This window comes from Neolamprologus brichardi, chromosome 7, assembly GCF_056152115.1.
Source record: "Neolamprologus brichardi isolate AB-2024 chromosome 7, ASM5615211v1, whole genome shotgun sequence".
NCBI classification, from domain to species: domain Eukaryota; kingdom Metazoa; phylum Chordata; class Actinopteri; order Cichliformes; family Cichlidae; genus Neolamprologus; species Neolamprologus brichardi.
In genome coordinates, this window is record NC_142110.1 from 2,081,641 (window position 1) to 2,095,877 (window position 14,237).

Consider the following 14,237-nt stretch of genomic DNA (forward strand, 5'->3'; position numbering starts at 1 on the left):
TAACAGTGATCCCAGTGACTCCCAAGCTGATCGAGTGGCTCCAGCAGATCCCAGGAACAACATCCGAGATCTCTGTCTACACTCACTAATGTTTCTCTTTTATGTTAAATGTTTTGAGGAACATTTAATATCATTTAAGAAATTACAGTACAGCTGGATTTGCCTTTTCCTCCATTTCAATTTTACTAATCTTAAAAAATAAGTTTTTCAATATTTTCTTTAATTTCCTGTGAAGCTGTATCTCCACATTGCGTCTGTCATTATACAGTTTTCTAGTCTGGTCATAAAAAAGTTCAGTTTGCTGTAGGAGAGTTAAGATATTTGCACATTGCATAAGCAGAAGCTTCTGCATGGATCAAATAAAGTTGTGTAAATCAGCAGTTGCAGGCTGGTTTTGTTTGAAAGTCATCCTTTTTCATGTGGCAGTATGTGTTTGATTATCGTTTCCCTCCTTCTGTTAAACAGGTTATTGCTGTGCTGTTGGTGTGATAATACATTCAAATGATGTAACTCTGCATAGACACCTCACAGCTTATGTTCTCATTAGAGCTCAGACACGCTGAGACGAAATCCTACACTGTGCACATGTATTAATGTGTGTATCTAAGTGTCTGCGTGAGCAACTGAAGTCGTGGAGATACAGTTTGCTCGTTGGCATCCGGAGGTAACTCGTTTTCCGCGTACGTCCCGAAGTTCTTAACCCTTTAAGACCTACCATAGAACCAAGTCCGCCAGAGCTTATATTATATGTTTACATGCTGTGGAGCCATTTTTGGGAGCATTTCAAGTTCCTATACATCAATACAACCATTACAGCCTAAATTATAATAATATGTCTGCATTAAGTGCATAGTAATTACATAAATTGCAAAAAAGTGCAATAAACTACAAAAAATTTGAAAATTGTTTTTGTTTTTTTAACATATATTTCTAGTTAGAGAAATTTAAGAGGCTTATCCCTCAAAACTGTAAATACAAAAAAGTTGCACAAAATAGTTTCCCACCACAGGAAATTTATTTTGAGTGTCTTCATAGTTTTATTTTTGAAATACACCAATTTTTATACACTGCAGGAAAAACGAAAATAAATATTATAATGCAAATTTGCAAAAAAGCAGCATATGCATCAAAATAAACTATTTCCAGCAGTGCAATATGAGTCCTAAGCATCCCAGAAACCACACAGAAAGTCATAAAGTCAAAGATAACTTTTAAAAACACCAGTATAGGCTCATGAGGCCTTGATGGTAAAAAACTACATTTCTGCAAAATGATGTCACTTCCGGTTTCGGGCAGGTCATGGCGGACATGCGATAGTTCGCGCTGATGGACGTAGGAAGTGTTATGAACAGCTGATCGGATCGGCAAAGCGTGTTTCTGGAATATTATGTTTTTGTTGCTGCAAGTGCTTTTTATGCAGTTTTTGCAAAGCTATATGTGGAAGGAAACTGTGACCGAGGACAAGCTGATGGCATAAGATGTAAGTACAACTGCTCCGGTTTCATATGCAAAAAAAATTATTGCGCTAGCTCACGTGGTTGCAGAGCTACCGGGATTTAAAAATAGTTACGCAAAACAGAGCGTGCTGCTCTGACCGGCTTTAAAGGGTTAACTTAGCCAAATAGTTTGGCTCTAAGTTCGTGTGAACCTCTCTGCGAGCTGCTCTATGGATAGGATGAAGTCACATGTGTGGAGATCATCATGCAAAAGCGCTGAATCTCATCTAATGATGAAGCTAGAGGTGGAAATGGTCCCAAGGAAAGCCTCCGATGGTACATTCTCACAGCAGAAGGAAGATATGAAGCTATTAGGCCCCTTACACCTAAAACACTTCATTCAGCTGCATTTATGCCCATTAAAATATATGCTCTAGGCATTATGGTGATAGAGAGATAGAAGGACAAAGGAGGAGGAAGTCGGTGGAATAAGATAGCGAGAGAGTAGTGGGATGACCCTTGATAGGGAGGTTGTGTGATGCCATGCATTGCTGATAGGAAGAAGAAAGGCTGATAATGTGATGCTAGAGATAGAGGAGAAAGTCTTTCACTCACTTTCTCTCCAGCCCAGCATCAGTAATACAGGAAGTGAACAGATCTCTTTAGCCTCTTTAGAGATTTAGATTGAAATGAGATAATTATACATAGTACCTTTAAAGAATAGAAACCGCAGACCTCATGGGTACAGGCTCATCTGCCGACATGATTTAAAAAGACCGCATGCTTAGATTATATCACAACTAATCCTAAAAGGAAATATCATTATATGTTCAGTCGCAGGCTCCCCGAAGTGCAGTTTGGGATGCAGGCTGTAGACATATTAGTTTTACTAGTCAATTCATTGTATTCAAATGTGCCACATATGCAGTTAGTGGATAAAAAAAGGCCCACTTTGTTTCCCAGCCATTAATTAGTCTAACTGCAGTAAACAAAAGAGAACATTGCTGAGAAAACTTTTCATAAGAGGAAAAAGAGAGACAGCAGTTGCCTACTCAGGTTTTTCTGGCAGGGTGGGTCGGCTGCAGAGGAGTAGAGCAGTGGGTTTGGGGTCTGGTTTTAGGGGAAGGTTGACACCACGTGAACACCACAGCTTATGAATAGGGATGGGTATCATTTAGGTTTTATCCGATACCGGTGCCAAACCGGTACTTTTGAAAAGGTGCCGGTGCTTAAACGGTGCTTAAAGAATGGAGAACACAAAATTGGTCCAAAAACCTCTCATGTTCAGCTGTTTTTTTGTAAAAAGATAACAATGTTAGCCTTTTCTGCAGCTATAGGGCATATATGGTATCACTCTTGGCTGGAAGCAGCTTAAACAATGGAAAAAACACAAACTTTGTCCAAAAACCTCTCATGTTTAACTGTTTTCCACTTTTTCTTTGGTCATTTTAGCCTTTTTGTCCAGGGTGAAGGGAGTATCTGCCATCAAACAAGAAGACAGCCGCATGTAGCTATGATGGTGTTTGCTAGTTCACCTTACATGCATTAATGTAATAACGTGGTTAGCCTACTCAACGTAAATTAGACACGAACAACATTAAGCTACTCACGCAGAGAAGAACGGCTGCTGCTGCATCATCATCCTCATCATTTCTGCTACACTGGCAGGGCTAGGGGCCAGGACTCTCCTCTTCGGGTTTTTGGGGGATGTTGCTAACTCCGAGTCAGATAACAGGCACCACACCCGCAGTAGATGTGCTCGGTGTGAGGTCTCGCAGCAAGCTATCAAATACGGCGCATTTCTCGGCTTTTAAAAAAAATGCTATGCGTCGCCAGGTGTTTCATCAGATTTGAGGTGTTACCTCCTTTGACAGTATGACAGTATCAGCTTAAAGCACTTGTTGCAGCTGCTGAGTTTGCATCTTTTGCTGTGAAGTACAGCCAGACTTTTGACCGCTTCACCTTGGGCATTTTTAATCTGTAGCTCTGCTCTAAAAGAACGTACGTACCTGGGCCCGCCTACTATGCTCGCAAAGGTAAAATGATTGGCTAGAATCCAAAGTGTATGACATTTCAGGAAAAAAAAAGCACCGAAATGTGCGCTGCTTTTCGGTCTGGTTACTACCGCCTTCCCTATTTCAGTAGTTGTCGGGGCCAGAGAGAGGACAAGTCGGATCAGCTGACAGAACAACGACAGGAGCAGAAATGAAAGCAGACTGTCAATCACTGGGTGCAAGAAAGTTGCTGGAAAGCAATCGTGACTGTGCAGGAGTGGAAAATAAAAGCACAAACAACACGAGCATAAAACAGAGTTGTTCTAGACCTTCAACAGTAGTCCTGAAGTCTGGTTGGCATGTCGAAGCCCCAACCCTTCACCTCTGCAGGGCCGCTGCAGCCAGGCGGTTGCAGATTCAGCTGCTAAACAACGGGGCCCTGGAACAGTTTGTGGAGGGGCTCACCGGCTGGTGGACTCGGCCTACATTCAGACCCTGGTCCACCAAACCCTTGTTTATCCAGGTGCATATTTCTAGGCAGAGTGGTTGGAGGTTAGGTGCCTATATGGGGATTTTCACAAATACAACGGAACCCCGACTTACGAAATGAATTTGTTCCCGAGGGTCTTTCGTAAGTCGAAAATATTCGTAAGTCATAGCACCCATCGCGCCTTTTGAGTGAACGATAGGCTATAGGCTAATTGCTAACTGCAACAACAATACGTCGTTCAAGTGGAACAGCGAAGCGCAAGTACGAAAGCCAAGGGGGTTGTCACATGATTCGGAAGGCATTGTGGGCATTGTAGGCATTCTGGGCTCAGCCAATCAGAGCCAGCAGATTTATGTGGGCATTTTGCCGTAACACGGGCAGAAATATTGCCGTTAAGTGCCTTCGTAACTTGAATTTTTCGTTAAATGGGGTATTCGTAAGTCGGGGTTCCACTGTATCCTCTAGTGTCAGTGGAAATTAAGGGTTAGCCTGGGGTGGACACACCCCTTAATAGTGGGAGTGAATTGGCCTGGGTTCAGTAGATTAATGAACCCAGTGTGTGGAGGCGTTTTCACGATTGGTAGGCACATCCAGAGTTTGATGCAGGGTTGCCTGAATATGACTGTGGAGGAGGGAATGGTGGGGCCTTTACTAGAGGTGCTGTCAGTCCCAGTAACCCACTCCACAGATTTCCACTAGAACAGACTCGTGATGACACGCTACACTCAATCTTTGACTAAGTGATTGAAATCGATGGTCAAACTGCGTGCCCTGTAGCAGCACAGACATTCCCACATTTTGAATTGATTAGGAACAGTTTGTACAGAGGGAGTCGCGACACTCACAAGCACGAAAAACCCACCTAGTTGTTGGTGCGGATTAAGTATGATAAAGCTGTGGAGCTGAGCCTGGTTAAAGAAAGAGATGAGTTGGGGCCAGAGTAGTAGTTCTTGTGGTAAAGAAAGATGTGTCGCCTACCGAAAGGTGAATGAGGGGTCACAGTTGGACGAATACCCGATGCCCCACATCGACGAGCGCCTAAGACGGGAGGGGAAAATAAAAGCACAAAGCATAAAACTGAGTCCTCTACATTTTTATTAATAATTTATTAATTATGTTTTTTTCATGCTCATCACACTAAGCCATCCAAATTAATTTGACGCTGGTACTTTTAGTGTTTTTACATGTAGCCGATTAAGTGGAAAGATTCCAGCGTAGGTCAAATCTGCTAGCAATTCATATTCTCTGTACATAATGTGTTTTGGCATCAGTGCAGCTACTCATCCAAGTCAAATACTTCTTGTCAGTAATAACAATTAAGTGCAAGAAAGACTTGTGTGAAACTGAGTTGACTTTCTCCGCACATGAAACTGAAAATAACCAAACAAGGATGTAACTTCTGTAAAGTGAACATAGATGGTCATGTTTCACCTCAGTATATGTTTTAGCAGAGTCCATTTCATCTAAAGACTTAAATGAAAAAAAAACCTTTATAAATTCAATTCAATTCAATTCAATTTTATTTATGTAGCGCCAAATCACAACAAAAGTTGCCTCAAGGCGCTTCATAGATACAGAGAAAACCCAACAATCATATGACCCCCTATGAGCAGCACTTTGGCGACAGTGGGAAGGAAAAACTCCCTTTTAACAGGAAGAAACCTCCAGCAGAACCAGGCTCAGGGAGGGGCGGGGCCATCTGCTGCGACCGGTTGGGGTGAGAGAAGGATGCTTTCAGTAACTTGTCTTGCATGGTACTGTTGATCCTAACACTGTAATCTCTGATGGATCACTTTGGGATTTGTGGAAAGACTCAAGCTCAGAGCTGATGATTGTAATTATTCTCTTCCTTAAAAGCCATCAACGTGTATTTGGCGTCCACCTTTGATAAAATACCGCCAAAGTCAACGAAATGCCCTGAAGCCTCACCTACATTTGTACATTTGGATTTAGTGCTAATTAATGTTAGCATGCTATCACCTGCTAAAAACTGCCGTGCTAGCATCGTAATTCTGTTTCTTAGCATATGTCTGTGAAGGTTCTCAGTCATCCAGGTCATCGTAGTCTAAGGAGCTTGGAAAGAAAAGCGTCTGGACTTCTTTAAGTTGCTTGAAGACGTTTCACCTTCATCCGAGAAGCTTCTTCAGTTCTAAGGTCAAATGGTGGGGAGTCCCAGATTTAAACCTAGTGGGAGTGTCCCCCCACAGAGGGACAAAAGGACCCCCTGATGATCCTCTAATCACATGAGCGAAGGTGTGAAACTGGGTGTGGGTCCCAATCAGCCAGAGTTTCAGGTGAGCTCGTTGTGAAACCTGGCCCCACCCTATCATGTGACTTCCTGAGGTCAGATGGCCCAGGATGTGAGTGGGCGTTAAGGCGTCTGGGAGGGAACTCAAAACTGGATTATAGATGGCAGACAGTTCAAAGATGGTCGCTCACAGTGGACATAGATGCTTCTTTCACTCCTCTTTCAAACCATCTGTCCTCTCTGTCCAAAATGTGAACATTGGCATCCTCGAAAGAGTGACCTTTGACCTTAAGATGCAGATGGATGCTGAGTCTTGTCCTGTGGAGGTGGCTCTTCTATGTTGTGCCATGCGCTTGTGAAGTGGCTGTTTGGTCTCTCCGATGTAGAGGTCTGGGCATTCCTCGCTGCTGTACAGCAAACACCACATTGTTAAGTTTGTGTTTAGGAGTTTTGTCTTTCGGGTGAACCAGTTTCTGTCTGAGTGTGTTGCTGGGTCTGAAGTACGTGCTACACTTGAATCACAAGAAATACTGCAGCATAAGGAAAACTGCAAACATTAATATTTAATGTAGGCCAATACAAGATCCCTCAGTGAGGTAGAGGAGGTAAACTAAATGAGTACAGAATAAGTCTTATATGTTATCAGTCTTTGTCTTATGTCTTATGTAGGTGTTTTTGTGAGTGCTCACAAAGAATACAACATATATAGTCATAGAAGAAAGAGGCCACAGTGGACTGCAAGCCATTAGGTGAAATAAGCATTTGATCCCCAAATAAAGCAACACTTGGTATTCATGGAGAAGCCTTTGTCACGGGGCAGGATGTGTCTTGAAGTTGGTCACCAGGTTTGCACTCATCTAAGGAAACGTGTCTCACTGCTCCTGACAGAAACTCTCTAAATCCTAAATCCAGTGTTCTGGCTGAAAGAAGGAGGTTCTCATCCTCAATGTTATGGTTCATGGCTGAATCCATCGGCCCCTCAGTAGGTAAACAGCCCCAAAGTAATGTTTCCACCTCTGTGATTGTGGGGATGATGGTATTTGTGTCCTAATCAGCATTTCTCTTCCTGGGGGAAACTGTGGTTTCCTCTGGGTTGTAGGGGACCAGATGCTTATTTTACTCAATGAAATGGAAATCAGTGGATAATGTTTTGTTTTTGTTTATTTATCTAGCTATTTTTTTCTTTTCTATTTTTATTTTTAATTTCTAGTGGATACTGACAAATGGCTTTTTATTTAAAGAGCGGTGAGACAACAGCACATCATTTGAGCTTACCTGCAGTTTTTATGAAGAACGCTCTAAATAAAAGTGAGTCGACAACTGGAAAACAAAATGTCTTTAACTCGTCTTTCTGTTCTTTCACACAGCTGGAGGTATCGACCACAGACTACAGTGGGAACCTTATCGAGGGACCACAAGTATTCAGGATTAATGTCATTGACCAAAATGACAACCGTCCCATCTTCAAAGAACCACGGTACACAGGAGAGGTGCTGGAGGGATCCCCTACAGGTAGGTGACTGTTGAGGGACAGAACTGAGGTCTAAATGGGTTTAACTAGCCACAATGTTACACATAGTGTGGCTGTTACACTTGACATGTTCTATGATCTGCAGCAAGAAAAGGTTGTGTTGATGACGTTTATACTTCTATCCTGAGCTGTGTGGTTTGTGGCAGAGTCAGTATCACATTGCTAACCTTAACCCTGGAGAACCAATGGGGTCAGAGCCGACCCCATTGGTTTTCTAGGGAAACCCATGGGGTCAAATTTGACCCCATTGGTTTTCTAAGGAAACCAATGGGGTCAAATTTGATCCCATTGGTTTCCCTAGAAAACCCATTGGGTCAAATTTGATCCCATTGGTTTCCCTAGAAAACCAATGGGGTCAAATTTGATCCCTTTGGTTTCCCTAGAAAACCAATGGGGTCAAATTTGATCCCATTGGTTTCCCTAGAAAACCAATGGGGTCGGCTCTGACCCCATTGGTTTTCTAGGGAAACCCATGGGGTCAAATTTGATCCCATTGGTTTCCCTAGAAAACCCATGGGGTCAAATTTGATCCCATTGGTTTCCCTAGAAAACCAATGGGGTCAAATTTGATCCCTTTGGTTTCCCTAGAAAACCAATGGGGTCGGCTCTGACCCCATTGGTTCTCCAGGGTTAATTATAAAATCACATAAAGTCCAATATCATTAGCGAAAGCAGTGAACTTTGTCAGGTGGTTTCACATCATCACTTCTGTGCTACTGTTTGTATGAATTCAAGTATTGTTGTTTTCATATTTATACACATCGCAATACAGATATGATAACAGAGTTTTGTTTTGTTTTTACAACATTTACATAGTTTGGCAGCACTTTTTGGGTAATGGTATCCTTGGAAACAGAGACAGACAAATAAAGGACATTTAAGTGAAATGAATCTTGTTGGTTGCACAGGCTCTCTGTAGTGTATTATTGTTGGTATTGAGAGTGTTAAACAGCAAATTCAAATATTGTGACTTTCTCTACTTTATCAGAATTTTCATTATGTGTGTAATAAGCCAAACAAGAGTTTCTAGGAAATTAAGATAATTATTCAGGTCATTTGGTGAATTATTTATGTTATATTTTTAAATGTAGTTACTTGAAATGTGATCTTGTCACATCTGTTATAGACTTTGCAGCTGTTGCAGTAAATTCTCTTCCCATCTCTGCGAACATCTCATGGTCAAGCGTTTCAAAATAAATCATTTCGAGGCATGGCTGGCAGAGCCTTTATGAAAGCTCTTCACCTTTGACTTCTGGTGTAAATGTTGATATTCTCTTAGATGTATTTGTCACTTTGTCACCGTCGCTTCCTTTCCCGTTCTCTGAGCTGCTGTCACTGCTATAACTGTTGTTTTTTTAATGTGACAGCTTCGCACTTCGAGCCCAGAATATAAATAAATGCAGCTCAAACGTACAGGATTTCAAAAAGTCCTATTTTGCTCACCTTCTGCCAACTGCATAGAAATGCAGGATGTCTATGCATGAAGCTGAAACTTCAGATTAAAAACATTGTTTTTTCTTCACGGGTTATATAGAACATGATTCATAGGCAATAATTTGCGGAGGTGGTGGCATTTTGCACAAAATGTCTTTTGGTGCGTTCTGCCAAGTTTTGTTTGGGCGTTAAATGCTTTATTGTAGTGAACACATTTCAATTTATGTCACATAAAAGTGGGTTACTTAAGCTGTTTCAAACTTTCACAGATGGATGCTCTGCTTTCTGAAGACCAACAGGAGCGACTATTGTTTCTTTTACTTGTGTCAGTTCATACGAGCAAAGTGTTTTCTTCCAAGTCATAATGTGTTTTCAGCTGTCATAGTTGCGCTGTCCATGGTGCTGATGATGCTCGTGTGTCCCTGTTGGGCAGGTATACACCTACAGACCCTCTGGGAGGAATGCAGTCAATGTAAAATATAAAGTTATATGATTAGAAGTAGGGGTGATAGAAACGATATAAATTTGGCCAACGATAGAGATTTTGACTATATTGCTCTATCGCGATAGCGATAGCCTGTTTTGCCTGTTTTGGTCTAAAGCATCGCAGCGGCTAAAACCATTATCATCTGCAAATTGTGCCGACATTCATAGCAAAGAGATGAAGCACTTTTGAAATATGGGGAAAGCCAAAAACTGCGCTTCCTCCACTTCCGTAACATTGATTCATTAATGTTGAATTCTCTGCAGCTGCTCTATTCCCATGTTGTTGCAGTATATTAATAACTAACCTCGTATTGTGGATGAATAATCTCAGTTGTTCTCCTGACTGAAGTTTGCCCCGTGTATAGCATCCTGCTATGCGATTGCATTTGTCCCTGACCACCAGAATCCCTCACGTTAACTTTTATCGAGTGGAAAAAAAGTTGGCGTTCATCCTCCAGCTTCACTATGCTAATGTTATGCTAACATAGCTTCACTGTGCTAATGTTATGCTAACATAGCTGTGTCGCTAGCAATCACGTAGCACAACATTATATACCAGCTAGTCCAACTTCAGTAACCCTGCAAACGCCACTGCTGTTTAGTTTTCTGTCTTCATTTATGTTGGAAGTGGTAGCAGAGCTGTACGTTTGAATTAGTTTCAAAAATCTCTGTCAGAACATGGTATGAAATGTTTAGGTGGAAACTAGCGAGCTAACTTCCTGTTAAAGTTAATAAATTCTATTTTCATGGACGCATGGATGTTAAACTTAATTGTTACACCTGGTAAAGCAGCAACGCTGATGATTTTATTAAAGATGAAAGAATTTAGACCGTTTTTAACTCTCAATGTTCGTTTGACTTTGGGAACTGAAGAAGACGGAGTTTAGGACCCAGAATACTCCGTGAAGCTCCTCACTACGGCAGCCGTAATGCTCTGACAATCCATCAAGCAGTGCGGCTTACCAAAGTTGTACTAAAACATTTTTTAACAGATTTCTGCCCAAATCGGTTCGAGGTCAGTAAGCACAACCAGAATTCATACATAAGGCACACTCTCGATTTTTGAGAACATTAAAGGATTTTAAGTGTGCCTTATAGTGTGGAAAATACGTTATACAGAAGAAAAGAACATATCGTGATATATATCGTTACCGCACATGCTTCAAATTATATCGCGATATGAATTTTAGGCCATATCGCCCAGCCCTAATTAGAAGAACAAATGGTAAAATAAATACACGATGCTTCTCACTGTGTTTGTTCTGACGGTGTGAACACAAAAAGCAAACTCCTAAACACCTTAATCACCAACAGAGCTTCACGGATAAGATGGATGAGTCAACAGGCACAGGAGACGCACACACACACACACACACACACACACACACACACACACACACGGCTTCCCACAGAGACGTTTTGAGCTGTTGACAACTTCATGCTGACTTGTGTTATGAATTGCTAATGCAGACGTTGCTTATGCAACGGTATACATTTGGTAAGCAACAGCATGTCATTACGGGCTGTACAGAACGAGATAATAGGCTGACAAACTGCACAGTTAAATCCTGTTAGAATAATACAGTCAAAACAAAAGCGCATTTTGATGTCAGAAATCATGTCAAACGTCTCACTGTTGAGCTCTGATGTCAAGAAAATACCAAATAATTGGATGCCTTTGTTTGTTTTGCTGTCTTATTTTGCTAAATTTTCACGATGTGGTTTCTAAGGCTGAGAAGGTCTCGACGCTGTGTCAGTTGCTTGTGGCTTTTTTCAGTAATTACAGTGATGCATGTGTCTGTGTGAGGTGTCTACATGTCACTGTATGTTTCTCTGCCCACTCTGTACAAACTCAGGGTGCATCAAACACAATAATCATGCACCCTACCTCTGGAATAATCTCCCTCGAGCTATTCGGGCGTCTGATTCAATTCAATCTTTTAAATCTCGATTAAAAACTTTTTGTTTGCTTCTGGTGTACTGTAAGTTATCTTTTTCGCTTTATTAACCCTTTCGGGTTGTGCCTACTATGTCTGCTGTATTATTGGTTAGTTTTGTCACCCCCCTGTTAGTATATTTTATTTGTATTTTGTGTTTTGTATTTGTATTTATTATCACTCTAACTCGTTCTGTGAAGCACTTTGGCATACCTGTGGTTTTTTAAATGTGCTATATAAATAAAATTGTATTGTATCATATTCCAGAGTGCTTTAATTCACAGCTATTCATCACCAATAACTCAAACACGTAGCTAGAAAGAGAGGATTCGTGAGGTTCACGTGGTTGCCGGTATTGGTAGCATAACAACACCAGTGGCTGTAGTGACTTCAGACCTGCTCACAACTTATAGGCAGAGTTTGATTATTGTACGGACATATCTCATGTGTCCAGAGGGACATACACTGAGCACTTGTGAACCTTTGCAGGAAATATCCTGCTACGTATTTTAAAATTCACCAGAAATGTCCAGTACTTGAAATAAAAAAATACAGACTTTTGAAAATGGGCTCTTGTTGATACACCCTGTACTGTATATGTCTGAGCCAGTAGCGGCACCAGTAGCGGCACCATTAGCGGCACCAGTAGCGGCACCATTAGCAGCACCAGTAGCGGCACCATTAGTGGCACCAGTAGCAGCACCAGTAGCGGCACCATTAGCGGCACCAGTAGCAGCACCATTAGCAGCACCATTAGCAGCACCAGTAGCAGCACCATTAGCAGCACCATTAGCGGCACCATTAGCGGCACCAGTAGCAGCACCAGTAGCGGCACCAGTAGCAGCACCATTAGCGGCACCATTAGCAGCACCAGTAGCGGCACCATTAGCGGCACCAGTAGCCTATGGGAATTAAATAGGAAATATGACAGGCAGGAAAACCTTAATTGGTTTGCCCCACTGGGTGCACGAGCTCATATAACCCTGGAACCATCACATCGTACTAGCTTTTAGAGATGAGTTGGATGAGCAGGCAGGTTTACTTTGACTTTTCAGTGCCAGGAAATATCATTTAAAAATGCTTACTGGGTCAGCTCTGACATCATCTGTTAGAAACCATCTCGCAGCTCCGCTTGATCAAATTTAAAATGCAATTAAATTATTGCGTATTCTTTAAAAAAAAGTGCCTGTCTGAATAAACCAAAGTAGATAAACTGATTTTATTTCCAGTGTGATGTGACAGCTCCTTTGTGCTGTAGTTGCCATGGATGCCAGGCTTAATTGAGCTCAGCGATAAGATGAAGGATGCGGTTCTGAAGACGTTTTTTTAACATATGCCTGCAAATCTCCTGAACAGTTTACTTATTCAACATGTCAGCTCAGCCTTATTGATGTGTTTACGATAAATCAGTCATTCAGTTCCTACATTCAGCCGGTTGATCCTTTTATATGTCTGGTGGTCATTAACTGCAGATTGTGAAGCAAAAACACAAAAAAAAATGTGTTAATGATTATTGCACTGCTTTAAGTGCACTAAGGTGCACACGCTTCTCTCTGGCTTTTTCTTTCTTTCTTGTCATTTTAGTTGAAAAGTGGTTGAGCACCATAAAAGGGGGCAGCGGGCCACCAATAAAATGTCTTTTCTTTTTTTTCTTATTGGACAAAGAAGAAAATGCCGTGAGAATAGAGAGCATTATATCCAACAGTGAAGTTACTGGACATAAACTCAAACAATAAAGAATCCAATGAAGGATGTTAATAAGCTCTATAAGATTCAAGGGGGATATTTATCTGTGGTTTCATAAACAGACCATGAAAAAGTATTTGCAGTCTTTCAGATTTCTTAGTTTTTTACATATTAGAATGTACAATTACATGTTTTAGATCATAAAACAACTTTTCATATTAGACAAAGACAAATTAAATACAAAATATAATTTTAAGTGATTTCATCTATAAAAGGGAAAAAGCCAAAAAAGCCCCGTGTTAAATCATGTGATTAATCACAAGTTTTTTACGATGACTGTAATTGCACCACACCAAGGCTTTGTTACTGCTAAATAAGGAAATCACTCATACAGAACCTGTGTGACAAACTGAAGAAGGCTAATATATCTAAAGAAAAGACCCAATACTTTTTGGAGAAACAAGGTGAGTCCCGAGATTCCTAAAGTGGAGAACAGAGGAGACAAATGCAGACAAAACAAAGCTGGAAACAAACGTAATGTTAAGTGAAAACCAGCTGTTTATTATGGCTGAAGGAGAAATACAAAGCGATGCACAAACAATAACCTAAACTGGGAAAGCTAAATATAAACATGGCCACACAGATACCTGGAACATGGAGACATGGCGCAAAAGACAACAGACAACCTGACACTGAACAAAGACACAGCAGGGTAATAAGGGAAGTGCAAACACAGCCGACGCAAATGAACACGACGCCACGGGGGAAACGAAACTAAACACACTGAACATGCAAACACGAGACTGTCAAAATAAAACAGGAAACGTAATGAGATGAAGACTGTGACAACACATGACATGGAAAACGCAGACAGGAAACACATAACAGACTGAGGAGACGGAACGATACACAAGCAGAGGAACATGGAAACTAGGGCTGCCACGATTACGTCGACTATCAAAATTGTCGACGACTGATTTAATAGTCGACGTGTC

General features: G+C 41.3%; 1 protein-coding gene across 1 annotated transcript in view; it reads left to right on the forward strand.

Moving 5' to 3' along the window:
• Nucleotides 1-14,237, forward strand: part of cdh13 (cadherin 13, H-cadherin (heart)) — a 463,504-nt gene that overhangs the window by 224,024 nt on the left and 225,243 nt on the right. Inside the window, exon 7 of the mRNA XM_087842806.1 lies at nucleotides 7,536-7,680. Within this exon, the coding sequence (XP_087698932.1) occupies nucleotides 7,536-7,680 (145 nt within the window). The remainder of the gene's footprint in view (nucleotides 1-7,535; nucleotides 7,681-14,237) is intronic.